The 13,879-nt window shown below is 45.1% G+C and overlaps 1 protein-coding gene across 1 annotated transcript in view; it reads right to left on the reverse strand.

Annotated features, from left to right (window-relative positions):
- Positions 1 to 1,643: 1,643 nt before the first annotated feature.
- LOC138498170 (zinc finger protein 84-like) overlaps positions 1,644 to 13,879 on the reverse strand; it is an 89,471-nt gene continuing 77,235 nt past the window's right edge. The window contains exon 3 of the mRNA XM_069622050.1: positions 1,644 to 3,942. Within this exon, the coding sequence (XP_069478151.1) occupies positions 2,099 to 3,508 (1,410 nt within the window). The 5' untranslated portion in view covers positions 3,509 to 3,942 and the 3' untranslated portion in view covers positions 1,644 to 2,098. The remainder of the gene's footprint in view (positions 3,943 to 13,879) is intronic.

The raw sequence follows: 13,879 nt of genomic DNA on the forward strand, positions 1-13,879 counted from the left end.
TGCTTTTAACAGAGTTATGTGAGAAGCTGGGAGTCCTGTCAGTGTGGTTTCCCCCCCCTCACTAAGGCCTGCACTACTGTCCGGAAGTGTATGATTTTGCCATTGGTGGAGAAATGTGGGCCTTCTTGGCTATGTGTTTCTGGACAGAAAGGCTGCTATCAATGGAGAGGCCTAAGGATTTTGCTGATCCGAGAGCTGCAGAGAAATCCTTCTAGGCGCATATCACTGAGCCATTGTTGGACAAAGTATTGTTTAGTGGGGTGACCGGTTAGGAAAAAGTCAATCTCATGTGGGTTAAGTTTAAGGTAGGCTGTCAATTCCCAGGAGTGGATGATGGCTAGGTAATCGCAGAGACGACTGATGCCTTTGGGCTTTTAACTCTCACGTAACACTGAGTATGGTCCATGTATTGGTGGATGGCTATATCAGGATCTTTGTACAGTGTGCCGAGAGGTTCCATGTAAAGGTTAAAAACAATTGGTGAGTGGATGGAGCCTTGTGAGACTCTGCAAGAATCCGAGTGTCAGTTAGAATGAACCGTGTTCATCTGGACAGCCTGTCTGTCTGAGGGTAGCAGGTAAACCAATTCAGGACTGTGCAGAAAGTCTTATGCTATCAGCATGGAGAAATAGGAGGACACAGTGGTTAACTGTGTCAAATGCAGCTGAGAGATTAGGGAGGACGAGGAGGCCCTTTCCTTGGTTTGGAGGGTTTCAGTCACCACTTGGATAGTGGCTGTCTCCATGCTACACTTGTCACGGAACCCTGACTGATAGTCATTTAGCAGGTGAAGTAATTTGAATCTGGCAAGTAGTTGTGTAGTGATGACTTCTTCCAAGTTTTTACAAATAAACGGGAGGCTCATAAAATGCAGGTAGTTGGCTAGGTTTGCTTTTGTTGGGTCACCCTTTCCATCCGGATGGGTATGTGGACAGCTCTGACACGAGTAGAGCTGTATCATTAGTAGCTTGTTGCATCCTGTCTGGCAATTAGATTGCAGGGAACAATGGGTACATCTGCCATATGTAGCCACTGACTCCTGCTCTGGTGTGTTCCATTGTACGCCATTTTCTCTCACCACAGGCGCTTCCACCTCACATATTATGCTTTCACCCACTCCTATAAGGATTGCTGCACTTTTAGAGGGGGGCAGAGGGTGTGCAAGCACCTACGAGTTGTCACATAATCATCTTCCTCTGTATTTTCAGAGCACTCACTGTTCATACATGCCTGAACCATACCAAATCATAAAAGAGTGTCACAGACTGGCTTTTGTTTCTTCTCTGCGTTTTTTTGAGATTCCCTTCCCCCATATCGCTGGCTTCTGACAATTACAGATGGAGATAATGCTGTGTGCCTCGTGCTGTAACAGCCATTACAGCCCATGGCAGCCAGCATCATTGTTCACATATGGATTGAGTATATGTTGTACGAAACATACATTGTCTGAATTCATTAAATAAAATATCCTGTGCATATACCATTACTCCTGTTGTGTTCAGAATTGTGAAAATCACTTTAATTCTAACATAAAAGTGACATCAAGATGATCTCCCACTACTTAAAAAAAAAGAAATCACATTTGTTACAGGAAGCAGTTCACTCCAAGGTAACGCCAGAAAAAAAAAGATTTCACACACAAATGGGGGTACTACAAACCATTTATTATTAATGCATACAGAGTGACATATGCGTTGAAATTCAATTCAATATTTTAATCAGTATTTCATTCAGTTTATAAACACTTGGGTAAGGCTTAAATTCAGCAGGTCAGCTTATCCGGGATCAATTTCATCTGGTAACATTTTTGTCCTTTTATGTCACATTGATGATATTACACCCATGACACTTTCATTTTAGACAGAAAGGCACCACATTTCCAAATTTGCACAAGATCTATTTCCTCCCAAATCAAGGAATATATTTAGAATATTCCAAAAGGGTTGCAGTCTATACTTAGAATATTCCAAAAGGGGGGCAAACACCAGTGATTTAACTAATAATCAGCTACTATTTGTGTGTGTATAGGTCTTCTCTGGTGGCTAACAAGATATCACTTCTGAGTAAACCCTTTCCCACATTCAGTGCACTCAGGAAGTTACAGCCCTGTATGTGTTCTCTGATGGCCAATAAGAAGTCCCTTCCTAGCAAACCCTTTCCCAGATTCAGTACACTTGTGAGGTTTCTCACCTGTATGTGTTCTCTGGTGCCTAATAAGATGGTCCTTCCGAGAAAACCTTTTGCCACATTCAGTGCAGTTATGAGGTTGCTCACCTGCATGTGCTCTCTGGTGACTAGTAAGTTTTCCCTTCTGAGCAAACCCTTTTCCACACTCAGTGCATTCATGAGGTTTCTCACCTGTATGTGTTCTCTGGTGGATTGCAAGCGCTTCCTTCTGAGCAAACCATTTCCCACATTCAGTGCACACATGAGGTTTCACACCTGTATGTGTTCGCTGGTGCCTAATAAGATGTTCCTTCCGAGAAAACCTTTTCCCACATTTAGTGCACACATGACATTTCTCACCTGTATGTGTTTTCTGGTGGCTTACAAGAGCTCCCTTGTGAGCAAACCATTTCCAACATTCAGTGCACACATGGGGTTTCTCACCTGTATGCGTTCTCTGGTGGATAGTAAGATGTTCCTTCCGACCAAACCCTTTCCCACATTCAGTACACTTGTGAGGTTTCTCACCAGTATGTGTTCTCTGGTGGTACGTAAGCGGTCCTTTCTGGGCAAACCTTCTCCCACATTCAATGCACACATGAGGTTTCTCTCCTGTATGTGTTCTCAGGTGGAACATAAGCTGTCCTTTCTGAGCAAACCCTCTCCCACATTCAGTGCACACATGAGGTTTCTCACCTGTATGTGCTCTGTGGTGGTAGGTAAGCTGTACCTTCTGAGCAAATCCTCTGCCACATTCAGTGCACTTGTGAGGTTTCTCACCAGTATGTGTTCTCTGGTGATACGTAAGCGGTCCTTTCTGAGCAAACCCTCTCCCACATTCAGTGCACACATGAGGTTTCTCACCTGTATGTGTTCTCTGGTGGTATATAAGCTGTCCTTTCTGAGCAAAACTTTTCCCACATTCAGTGCACACATGAGGTTTCTTACCTGTATGTGTTCTCTGGTGATACGTAAGCTGTCCCTTCTGAGCAAATCCTCTCCCACATTGCGTGCAATTATGAGGTTTCTCCACTCTATGTTTGATAGTAAGATGTCTCTTGTGAGCAAACCCTTCCCCACATTGAGTGCACTCCTGAGGTTTACCCCCTTTATTTGTTCTGTGGTGGTTAATAATACCTCCCTTCTGATCAAACACTTTCTGACATTCAGTGCAGACACACAGCCTCTCAGATGTATGTTGTTTTTGGTGGCAGATGAGTGTATTGTGCAAATGGACACCATTCTCAAATTCAGTGCACGGATAAGCAGTTTCACCTATGTCCTCACGTGGGTAATAACAATGTTCTTGAGATGACATTTCCGACATTCTGAGCTTTCTCATGTGTAGGTTATTTCTGGTTACAAACAAGATTTTTCTTTTGACTGATGTTTTTAAAATATTCAATAAACAAACTACCCTTACATTCAGAATGTGTACATAATAGTACTCACATGTGTTCTCTCAGGAATAATGGGCAAAACAAAAAGGCTGGTCTTACTGTACGTCACAGGCTGGTGCTATCATTAGTGTGTAGTGCTAGATATGCATTGTAGCTCTTAGTTACTGGATGTTACCATGAAGGGGTTGCATGGACAGAAGCAATCATGTATCCAACAGACTTCTCAATCTTAGTTCCTGAATATTTCCGAAAAGACAACTGGACCCCAAACTTGTAAGGTGTTTGGAAACTGCATATTCTAGCAATGAAGTTTTGCACTGCGTTAGTCCAGAGAATTTATCAATCACTGTTGTTGCATTTCTGGCGCATGAACCACCTATTGAAATAAAAGTAGATGCACATTATCAGTTTCAAAACGTTCCCAATCACGAGCATTGCATGCAACAGGCAGAATGGTTCTCAGCAGTAGTTATTTATTCATGTATTTACTAGCACCCTAACAAGTGGCAGAGTAGTAGTGTTCCAATGATCACATAATGTCACCAGGATGATTTATGCAGCATGACTAGTGTGATACGGTCAAGCCTGCGGGAGTAACAAATACAACACCTTCCTGACCACGGAAGCTGAATGGGGTTCGACCCTCCCACCTTGGTTGGCATGGGTTTCTGGTTGTGAATAACAAGAAAACATGAGGAAGCCAAAATAAGGGAGAAGTTATGGATGGGTATGTGAAGTTAAGCAGACTAGAAAGAGGGTTAGGAAGCTTGATTGGGTAGGTATGGGGAAATGGGGAAAAAACATACCACAGGGGATACCATATCAAACTAGTGACCCATGCAATATAACCACAGCCTCACAGTAGAGAACCAGAGCTGTCTACTTGTATTCTGGTTTCTCTGTGAACTCCTGACACTCCTCTCTCACTTTAACAATGATCAGCTGTAATCCTGACACCTCCTATCATTCCTCAGCAGTAAGTACAAGTATATTCATTACCTCAACACTGCACTTAACTGTTCACACATAATACTCCCACTTATTGCCACATAATCATTATTGTTCTAACGCTGCAGCATGTGAAGCAGACAACATATAGCAAAAACCTGAAGCACTGTCCACATTTAGTGAGTAACCTGCATGTACTCAGGCCGTATTGGTACAAAACCCACTGTTTTAAACTCTGTTGAACTGACGCCTGTCTAAATGACTGTCAGGCACTTTGCTGGACCACATTTTTTTGTGGGACTCCGCTGTATTCTTTGGGATGCTACGCACAATGATCCGGTGAAGGACAGAAGCAATAGTTTGGTCATGCAGTGCATTTCGTATAGGCGTGGGAAGGAGTGCTGTGTTCTGCCTACTTGACGACTCCTTGTTTGCCAGATTTCCCCGCAACTCACCCTTCTGCATACACCTCTCAAACTAAACAGAACTATACCTCTACAGCACCACAAACTGCATGTACTTTGTAATACTGCAACAATGAAACAAACCACACAATCTCACTCAATTCATGGCGGCCACTGTCTGGTTATCCGAACTGAAGCTGCCAACAGCGCATCAATGCTCTCTTGCCCTTTGTCCCACTCAATCCTATCATACTCACAGCCCTCCTTGCATTAGAGTTCCACTAGAACCCGAACAGACCATGCAGGTGGCAACAGTGCACAGTATAAGAAGCTTCAACATAACACAAAATTACATGTTTCGGGGCCACTTTGGCCCTAGCTAGTGAGCATGGCTAAAGGGAGCATCCACTCTACATTTAAAAACACTACCATGACAACAGCCATGGCCTTCGGCTGTGTCCGCTACACATGTTCCACCTCTCTGTTGGGCCAGTGGTCATAGACTTGTCCACTCTGCACTTGCTACCTCACTGTAGCTGTTAAAGAAAAAGTTACTTACCCCTGGGCACGTTCTTTCGACTAGATGTTCTGCCAACGTATTCTTCATCTTATGATATTTCCAATATCCAGCTTAGCTGCTTCGGAATTTTCTTTTCAGCACAGGGCACTGCGCGTCGATGCCTCTCGATTCGGTGTTCCTCTGAGGCCTCTGTCTCGATGTCGACATCACTAAAGGCATATATAGCGCGTGCAGCATTCGTTGGCTTCAGTTCCGTTTTTACGAATGTAGGATCTATCTCATACCTGACAGTTACACCCTCCTGAGAGAGCACAGACTGCAATAGCAAAGGAAATTCTACTAAGGGTAGGTTGGGAGGGTCGATAAGGAATATGTGGGAGGATTCCATGTATTCCTTATCTTATGATAGACTCCCAAAGCAGTTTCTAATATTTCTGGAGGAGGAAGTCAGAATTTTTCATGACAATTTATAGTTCTCATGGGTCTGTTTTCACATACTGCAACACTGCCTTACCAAATAAGCCATCCCAGCATGAAGAAGAATCCAAACTATAATGCTTGGTGAAAGTATGTACGGACGATCATGTGGCAGCTTCACAAATTTCTTTAACTGGTACTCCCCTCTGTAATGCCCCTGGTCAAATGAGCCCAAAGGACATTTCTGGAGGATCTTTTCCAGTCAGTCTGTAGCATTCAGATATTGCCAATATTATCCATTTGAACAACGTCTGTTTAGTGATTGCCATACCCAACTTGTGGCCTGAGTAGCCAACAAACAGTCATCTTGTCTTATTTTTGCCATTCTGGTGATATAGAAACTTAGTGCACGTTTAGGATCAAGCCCTTGTAGCCTCTTCTCTTCCTTCCAAGGGTGCAGAGGAGGATAAAATGATGGTAATGTTATTTTCTGAGTCAGATGGAATTCAGATACAATCTTGGGTAAAAAGGTTGGTTTCACATTAAGGATCACCGCTATAGAAAATAGTGTATGGAGGCTTGCAGGATAAAGCCTGAGGTTCACTCACCCTTCGGAGAGATGTAATGGCTACTAAGAAGATGGTTTTTAAGGTTAGCCGCCTCAAAGGACAGGAGTGTATAGGCTCGAAAGGAGCGCACATCATACATTTCGACACCAAGTTGAGATCCAAAACCGAGACTTTAAAGGGATTGAGGAAAACATTTGTCAATCCTTTTAGGAATTGTATTATTAAAGGAATTTTGAAGAAAGATACTTGCTCCAAAGTGCGCTTAAATATAGAAAGCGCTGCAAGATATCCTTTAATAGTACCAATCTGGAGCCCCATATTAGCTAGCTGTAACAAAAAGGATAAAACCATAGGTGTATTACATGTAAATGGATCAACATTCTCATCTCTACACGAGCTACAGAATTTGTTCCAACGGCAGTGGTACAAAGACCTAGTTGCTGGCCTTCTGGCCGAAAGCAAAATCTCCATTACGTCATCCGAGAGATTCCAATCCTTGCATCCCAGCCTCTGAGAAATCATGCGTGAAGGCTGAGTGTCATGACCGCTGGATGGAGAACCCGACCTTCCTCTTGCGAGACAAGATCTTCTCTTTGTGGGAGATGTATCAGAGGGCAGATGGACATGTCCAGAAGGTCCAGGTACCACGTCTTCCTGGCCCAATCCGGAGCAATTAGGATCATGGATTTCCTGAACTTTCTAAACCTCCTGATGGCTTGAGGAATGACGGGGACTGGAGGAAATGCATACAGGAGTGGACATTCCTAGTACACCAGAAACACGTCTCCTAGAGCTCCTCTTGGGGGAAATTTCTTGGACCAGAACAGTTCGCACATCCGGTTTACCCTAGCTGCGAACAAATCCACTTGAAGGGTTCTCCAAAGTGTGAAGATCTCTTGAAGGACTTCCTGAGCTAGTTCCCACTTGTGGGAGAATGTGCTCTGCCTGCTCAAAGCGTCCGCTGTTCTATTCTCCACTCTGGCTAGGTGAACTGGCCATAGGGAGATCCCTTCTCAGATTGCCTAGTACCAGAGCTGTATTGCCTCTCACTATAGTGGTAGTGACCCTTCACCTCCACTTTTGTTGAGCTAGTACATGGCCACTGTGTCCTATCAGGACATTCCTTCCCCGTACAGAGGGCAGAAAGGCCTCCAGCGCTAGTCTGATTGCCCTCAGCTCCAAAAGGTTGATGTGTAGTTTGGACTCCGATGGAGACCAACAACTGCTGATTGTCAGATCGTTGGCGTAGGCTCGTCAACCCGGAGTGAGGCGTCCATCACTACTGGTATCTCCAACTATGGTTGCCAAAAGGGTTCTCCTTTCAGAATGTTCTCCTGGCAGGCCCAACACCGAAGATCCTATGTGACTTTGCTCGGGTTAATATTTCCTGCATAAGGAGCGGATCTGGAACTTTGAAAGAGCTGTCCCCAGGTGGATGACTGAGGCTTTTTTAGAAAGGGAAGGCAGTAACACTGGGCAACTGTTTCCAATGCTCATGCATCTGAAGTAATAGCCTGCCATTCCTTCAGGTAATGTGAAAGGCTGCCTCCTACTGCAGACTTGTGAACTAAGTCCTAAGAGAGGTTTTTTGGGCGGCTGACGCAGTGGCTGATGGCAAATTAGCTGTCGCTGAGGCGGTCTTAGTACCTCTTCCCCGTCCGCCACTGGGGAATCCTCTTTGGCCTCTTTGAACTGACTATCCTCTGCCTCTTCCAAATGTGGAGCAATGACGAAAGGAGCTACCCCTCCAGGGCGTAACTGTGGGGCGATTTGGAGGTTTTCTCATTGCAGCACCAAGAGATTTGGCTGATGCCTTTGAAGTTTGAAGTTTCTCCAGACTTTCATCAGCCTTGCTACTGAAGAAATGTGTGCCATCAAAGGGCATGTTAAGCAGTCTGGATTGTACATCTGGAGCAAATCCTGACTTACTTAACCAGGCAAACCTGCGTCTAACTATACTAGCCGCTACTGCCCTGCTGATACTGTCAGCAGAGTCGAGACCAGTCTTGAGGGATTCAAACAGTGTCCTTTCCATCCTTGACTATGTTAAAAAACCTGTCTTGTTCTTCCCCTTCTGGGATATGGTCAGCTGCCATGGATATACACTCCAACGAGTAGGAGTGAACCTAGCCAACGCCATTCTCGCCTGTTTTGCTTGATTTTTCTACCCTGCTCTCCCCTCACCACACTGAAGCCTACTTCTGCAGAAGTCTATCCTGCTACATTCTGGTTTCACCATCACCGTCGTGTGGCCAATGCTGGATTTGACTTTTATGGACTTCATTCATTCATTCATGGTGCGTCACCTTTTCTCAACTCTCATGCTGGACTTCCTTTGCATCTTGTACTCATGATGGCCCTGAATCATGCTGTTCCCATCTTCATCTTGTATCCTGGCTTGCAACATTATGTGTTAATACTGACTTCTGCAATTGTATTTGCTCTACACTCTTGTTTCTCCACTCTTTTTGACTGCTAACTCTCTATTCTCCCCTCCGTTCCCTTCTCCCTTTTCCTATCTCCTCCCCTTACTTTCTTCTATGCACTTACTCTATCAGAATTGTCCCTGGACCTAGTATGATAGCAACCTCGTCTGTCTCCTCCTCCCTTCCCCCTACTGGTGTTTTCCTCCGCACCCCCCCCCCCCCCCAGCACTATCTGAAATGTCGTCAGGCCTACTATGATAGTCGCTTGTTTTGTTCCTCCCCTACCTTTCTGCACCCCTCTCCCTCATCTCTTGTTTTTTTTCGGCTCTACCAGAAATGTTGTCAGGCCAAGTACGGTAGTCGCCTGTCTGTTTCCATTTCCTTCCCACTCTCCCCCTGCCTTCCTTATCTATGTCTTAGCTCTTGCACTATCTGAAATGTCGTCAGGCCGAGTACGATAGTTAATTTCACATCCTTACTGTTCATGGCCTCTAAGAAAGTAATTGTTTTTCCCTTGTTCCCTCCCTTGCCTTGAAGCGCTTTGAAACACATTGTGTATAGGCGCTATAAAAATAAACTATCATATCATAACGTGCACGTGGCATTTCCTGACTTCAGGGCCATACTTTCCGGCCGAAAAAACCTTCTTGGCTAGATAATTGTAACAATTATCATCCCTATCAAGAGGGATAGTAGGGTAGGCATTTGGTCTTGTGGTTGAGGTGGCAGCCTGTACCACTAGACTCTCTGGAGTTGTGGGGCTTTGACAAATAATAGACATCACTGCTCGACACCGTGTATTTAGAAGTCAGTTTCTTGTTGACCACCGGATTAAATTCAGGTGCCTCCCAATTGGTAGTTACGCGCTTTTGTAAAGCTGCAGGAAATGGAACAAGTGGGTCTTTCTGAGGTCCCCTGTCCAGAATATTGGTCAGGTCATCTTGTTCGAAAACTGGGCTTGGTCTACACCATCCAATCTACTCGACCACCCTCGACATTAACTACCTGTAGGTTACACCTGCATGATCCGGTGTATATGATCTGCCAAATTCTACTTCTGGTGAGGTGTCCAAACCACTAGCATCATATAGGCACTCTTGAAGGTCTTTTATTCTGAATTCTTCAGAAATTAGGACATCAGGAACTGAGGAAAGGTCTTGATTGCATCCTCATAAATTGAGGAAAGAGACTTGTAAAAGTCAGCCCTAGGAAAAGGGGTACATTTTTTTTTTCAATAATACCCGATGGTGTCATGATATTTGTCGACAAAGTTGCTGAGATTGTCGACATAGTCGACGTCAAGGGCTTCGATATCTGCGTCGACACCTGTGGCATTGAGGAACTCAAAGCCCAATGTGTCAATGACTTTTGTTTTTTGTGTCGATGGAGTCCACAAATGGTCTTTTGGTGCTGATGGCATTGATGACGCGTCTTTCGGGAACCAATGGCGTCGATGAAGAGACTCTCGGCGCCCATGGCGCTCGGGTATCCGCAGGAATACCTGTGGTTATCTCTCGCTTCAAATAAAAAAACGTGCATTTTCAGTCCCGAAAAGCCTATCTGCTACAATGTACCATGGAAGATACGGGGCACCCCCTACTCCGTCAAATATCAAAACAACTACTGGACACAATTACCAGAGACCCCACCCTCACCTCCAGAAATCGAGTCAACGGTTCGTGCCCAAGTTGTTTCAGACCTGGTCTATTTCCATCCAGCCGTTTTCACTGTGCGCTTGATCAAAACTGGGCCCTTTTTGTCTATGGGAAAATGAATAGTGACTAGGCTGAAACTGCATTTTCTGGTTTTCTTAATAACATATCAAATGTGCAGTCGGCAGGTAGCGGGGGTGAGAGGGGTTGGTCCGGGAGGAGCTTCAGTACAATTTTGTCTGCAAAATGTCAGCCATATCTGTCATGCAAGTCAAAAGTTACCAGCAATTCAATTTTCGGGGTTTCCTATGGAGCGTGATACTGACCTTAACTATAGTGCGGTGGTCGCCGCACTATAATGTGTGTATATAAATGTAGGAAGCCCGGACAGGGTTAAACAGGTTAGGTTTTTGTTGTATGTCCCGTCTCCTTTATATTAAATAAATGCTGTAGTAAAAACTACAATGGAGAGAGCGTACACATTTTTGCAATATGCAATGAATTGAGTGCAGTGTAACTCCCTTCAAAAGCCTATTCTGGTAGTGGAGCGACACTGAGTGTGAGGGAGTGTTGACTGGGAGGACGGGGAGCCCAAAGCCCAAGGTGAGACTTTCATCCATGCAACCAGCACTGGATACATTACGTTTTTCCTGATGCTTGGAACAAGGCAGAAAATGAAATCCGAGGTGAGCAGACAATTGTTAAACCCAACAGGATACAAACAATGAAAGACACCAAAACCTGGTTGCAGGACACTACGGGTGGGGTTGAATGTACAGGTTTAACATATGCCATGAAGGGAACAAATTCTTCTAAAACACTGGGATCGTCCACAATTGTGTCTTTAGACGACTCTGTCTTCTCGCCTAAACCTCTGGTGGTTTCTAAACAGGGTGCAAACTCCACAGCTTTCAATTGCGACTGTAATATGATGGCAGCCCTATCCATCTCTTTGACACCATTTCTTAAGTTGTACGAGACTATGAACGAAAGCAACAAAGACCAAGCAACTGCAACTTTGCTTGCGATGATTCATTCCAAAATGATATACGTTGAGTCATTCATCACTTGGTTGCAATCTAGAGTCGATCAAGAGGCTGAATGTTCGAGCATGATCCAAAGAAAGCTACAAGATGCATTGGAAGAGCCGACGAGAAATGCCTATTGAACCCAGTTCTGGAACTTTTACAACTAAAATCACTGGTTCATAACAGGATGGTTGGGTTGGCACTGATGTTGAGCACGACCCAGCCGTGTGCGATACCCAAAGGTGCTCTCAAGCCCTAGCATAGACAACCAGCTAAACCTGTAGACGAAGATAAGGGTTTTGAGTATCCAAAATAGGATAACCCTATTATGATGGCCTCCCTTTCTCAAATAGAACATCTTGGGAGGCGGTCCACTATGTCCGGAATGAGGTCGACCTAACCGTGAAGGAAACTAAGGTTGTGATCACTCAGGAGAGTCTTCTTCCACCTAAACCCCTGCTTCAGCCATCCACAAAGGTGGACCTTCAACCGTTTTCAATCGTTGGACAAAGGAAAAAAAGAAAACTCAATAGACGGATGGGCAGACAGGTGCCCCAGGAAATAAAATCAAAGAACCTATTGTTCCCCAAGAATAAGATCGCTAACACTGCCTGTGCTGTTTGTTTTTTTCTCCTGCCAAGAGTGAGACTCTTTTTCTCCCGCTCTTGGACATGATTTATGGTGTTCCTTTGACTGTTAATGTGTTTTATGGGCTATGGGGTCCTTTACTCCATAGGATCTCATGTGTTTTTACTATGTGTGTTACACAGCACCTTCAGTGCAGTGACACAGGGGTGTCATAGTGACACCCAACCATAGAGTCCATACCCTGGGACTGACTACTGTCTCCCAGGGCATGTAAAGTCACCATTGGCTTTACTAGTCCCAAATTATTAACAGAAACCGGTACAAACCATCATATTGTGGACATACTGGTCGGGGCAATTCGATTGTCCCGGGGTCTGTTAGTCGAGGGGGCACGTCTCCGTCCCCCCTGATCGAGTTTTGGCTGGTGGCAGTGGATACTACTTTTTATATTCAACCGCGAATATATCCCTATGGGATTTTCCCATTTTTCGAGGCTACCAACTTTAATTATTTAATTCTCATAGCCTCGAACATACCGCTGGTTTATTTAATTAATATTTATTCGCCATTGGTATTTTTTGCCACGACTCGATTCTAAAATGCCGTTTGTGTTCTCTTCTGTGACTCCAACCCAATTCGAGCCCTTTGTTCCACTTTTTGGCGGGCTTCTCCACAGGAGCCTCCAAAAGTGGTGCCACTCTGTCTGGGTACCACAGGCGGTGTGGGAGGGGGTTTAGGCACCTTGGACTGAGTTACCTTGGTAACTCAAGTCGCACTCTTGTGTGATTGGCCCAAGTGGTGAGCCGGCCGGCTCACCACTTAGCATGTTTAATTGACAGCTAGGCTGAGTGAATGGGGGTATGCTGCATAAAAGCAGGGCTTTGGGGACTGGAACTTCAGAAGTCGCCACAGGACCTGAGAATCCGACAAGGGAGAAACTGAGCCGACCTACCACGACGACACCACCGGTGGAGCCCTGCGGAACCGACTCACCACTTCCCGACGACAGAGAAGATCTCCCGGCTGGGGAGGCTTCTTCCCCTAACGGGTGGGCACAACCAGTTTACCTTCTTCTCTTCGCACCCCAGACAAGCTTGTGGTCAAATTGCCCGTGCCAAGCACCCCGGCAACCGGATAGCCACTTACCACTGGACTGTGAATCACAGGACCGCTCCTTTTACCTGAGAAACTCCATGGCTGGTTTCTTTCCTGGCAGTGCTACGGACTCCTGTCTTCCTCCCTGACGAGATCTTCTCTTCCCCCAGACAAAGCACCGACTTGCATCCGCTGCCAGGAACAACTGCCCCCGCTGGAGTATTCTCACCACTTTAAGGTACCGTGTCCGCCAGGCCTCCCTTTCTAAAGATTGCTACAAGGTAATAATAATCCCTTAACCTTCGGGACTGGGCTGGCCGCCTTGACCCTCTAACTGATCTCTTGCTTTGGTCCAACTCTTTATTAACCTTTTCAAGACTTTTGTGCACTGCAACCGTGTGACCTTGGACACATTTCGTTCTGATCCTCTTAAAGCGGATCCGGCCTACTGACTCTAAACTCACGGTGATACTTTGCCTTTCTCTCTTGTTGTGTTCGTGAAAAAGTGTTGGGATCTGTTTCAATTTATTCTCTGCTTTTCTCTCCCTTTTTAAAACAAATTATTAGAGTGCCATCTACGTTAAGCGCTCACCGCTGTCTGAAAATAAGTGGGGCTTTACTTAAGACTTGTCTAGTATTCTTTTAAGGGAGTGTATATCTTTAAGT

This window comes from Ambystoma mexicanum, chromosome 5q (assembly GCF_040938575.1).
Source record: "Ambystoma mexicanum isolate Mex_15411 chromosome 5q, UKY_AmexF1_1, whole genome shotgun sequence".
Taxonomy (NCBI): Eukaryota; Metazoa; Chordata; class Amphibia; order Caudata; family Ambystomatidae; genus Ambystoma; species Ambystoma mexicanum.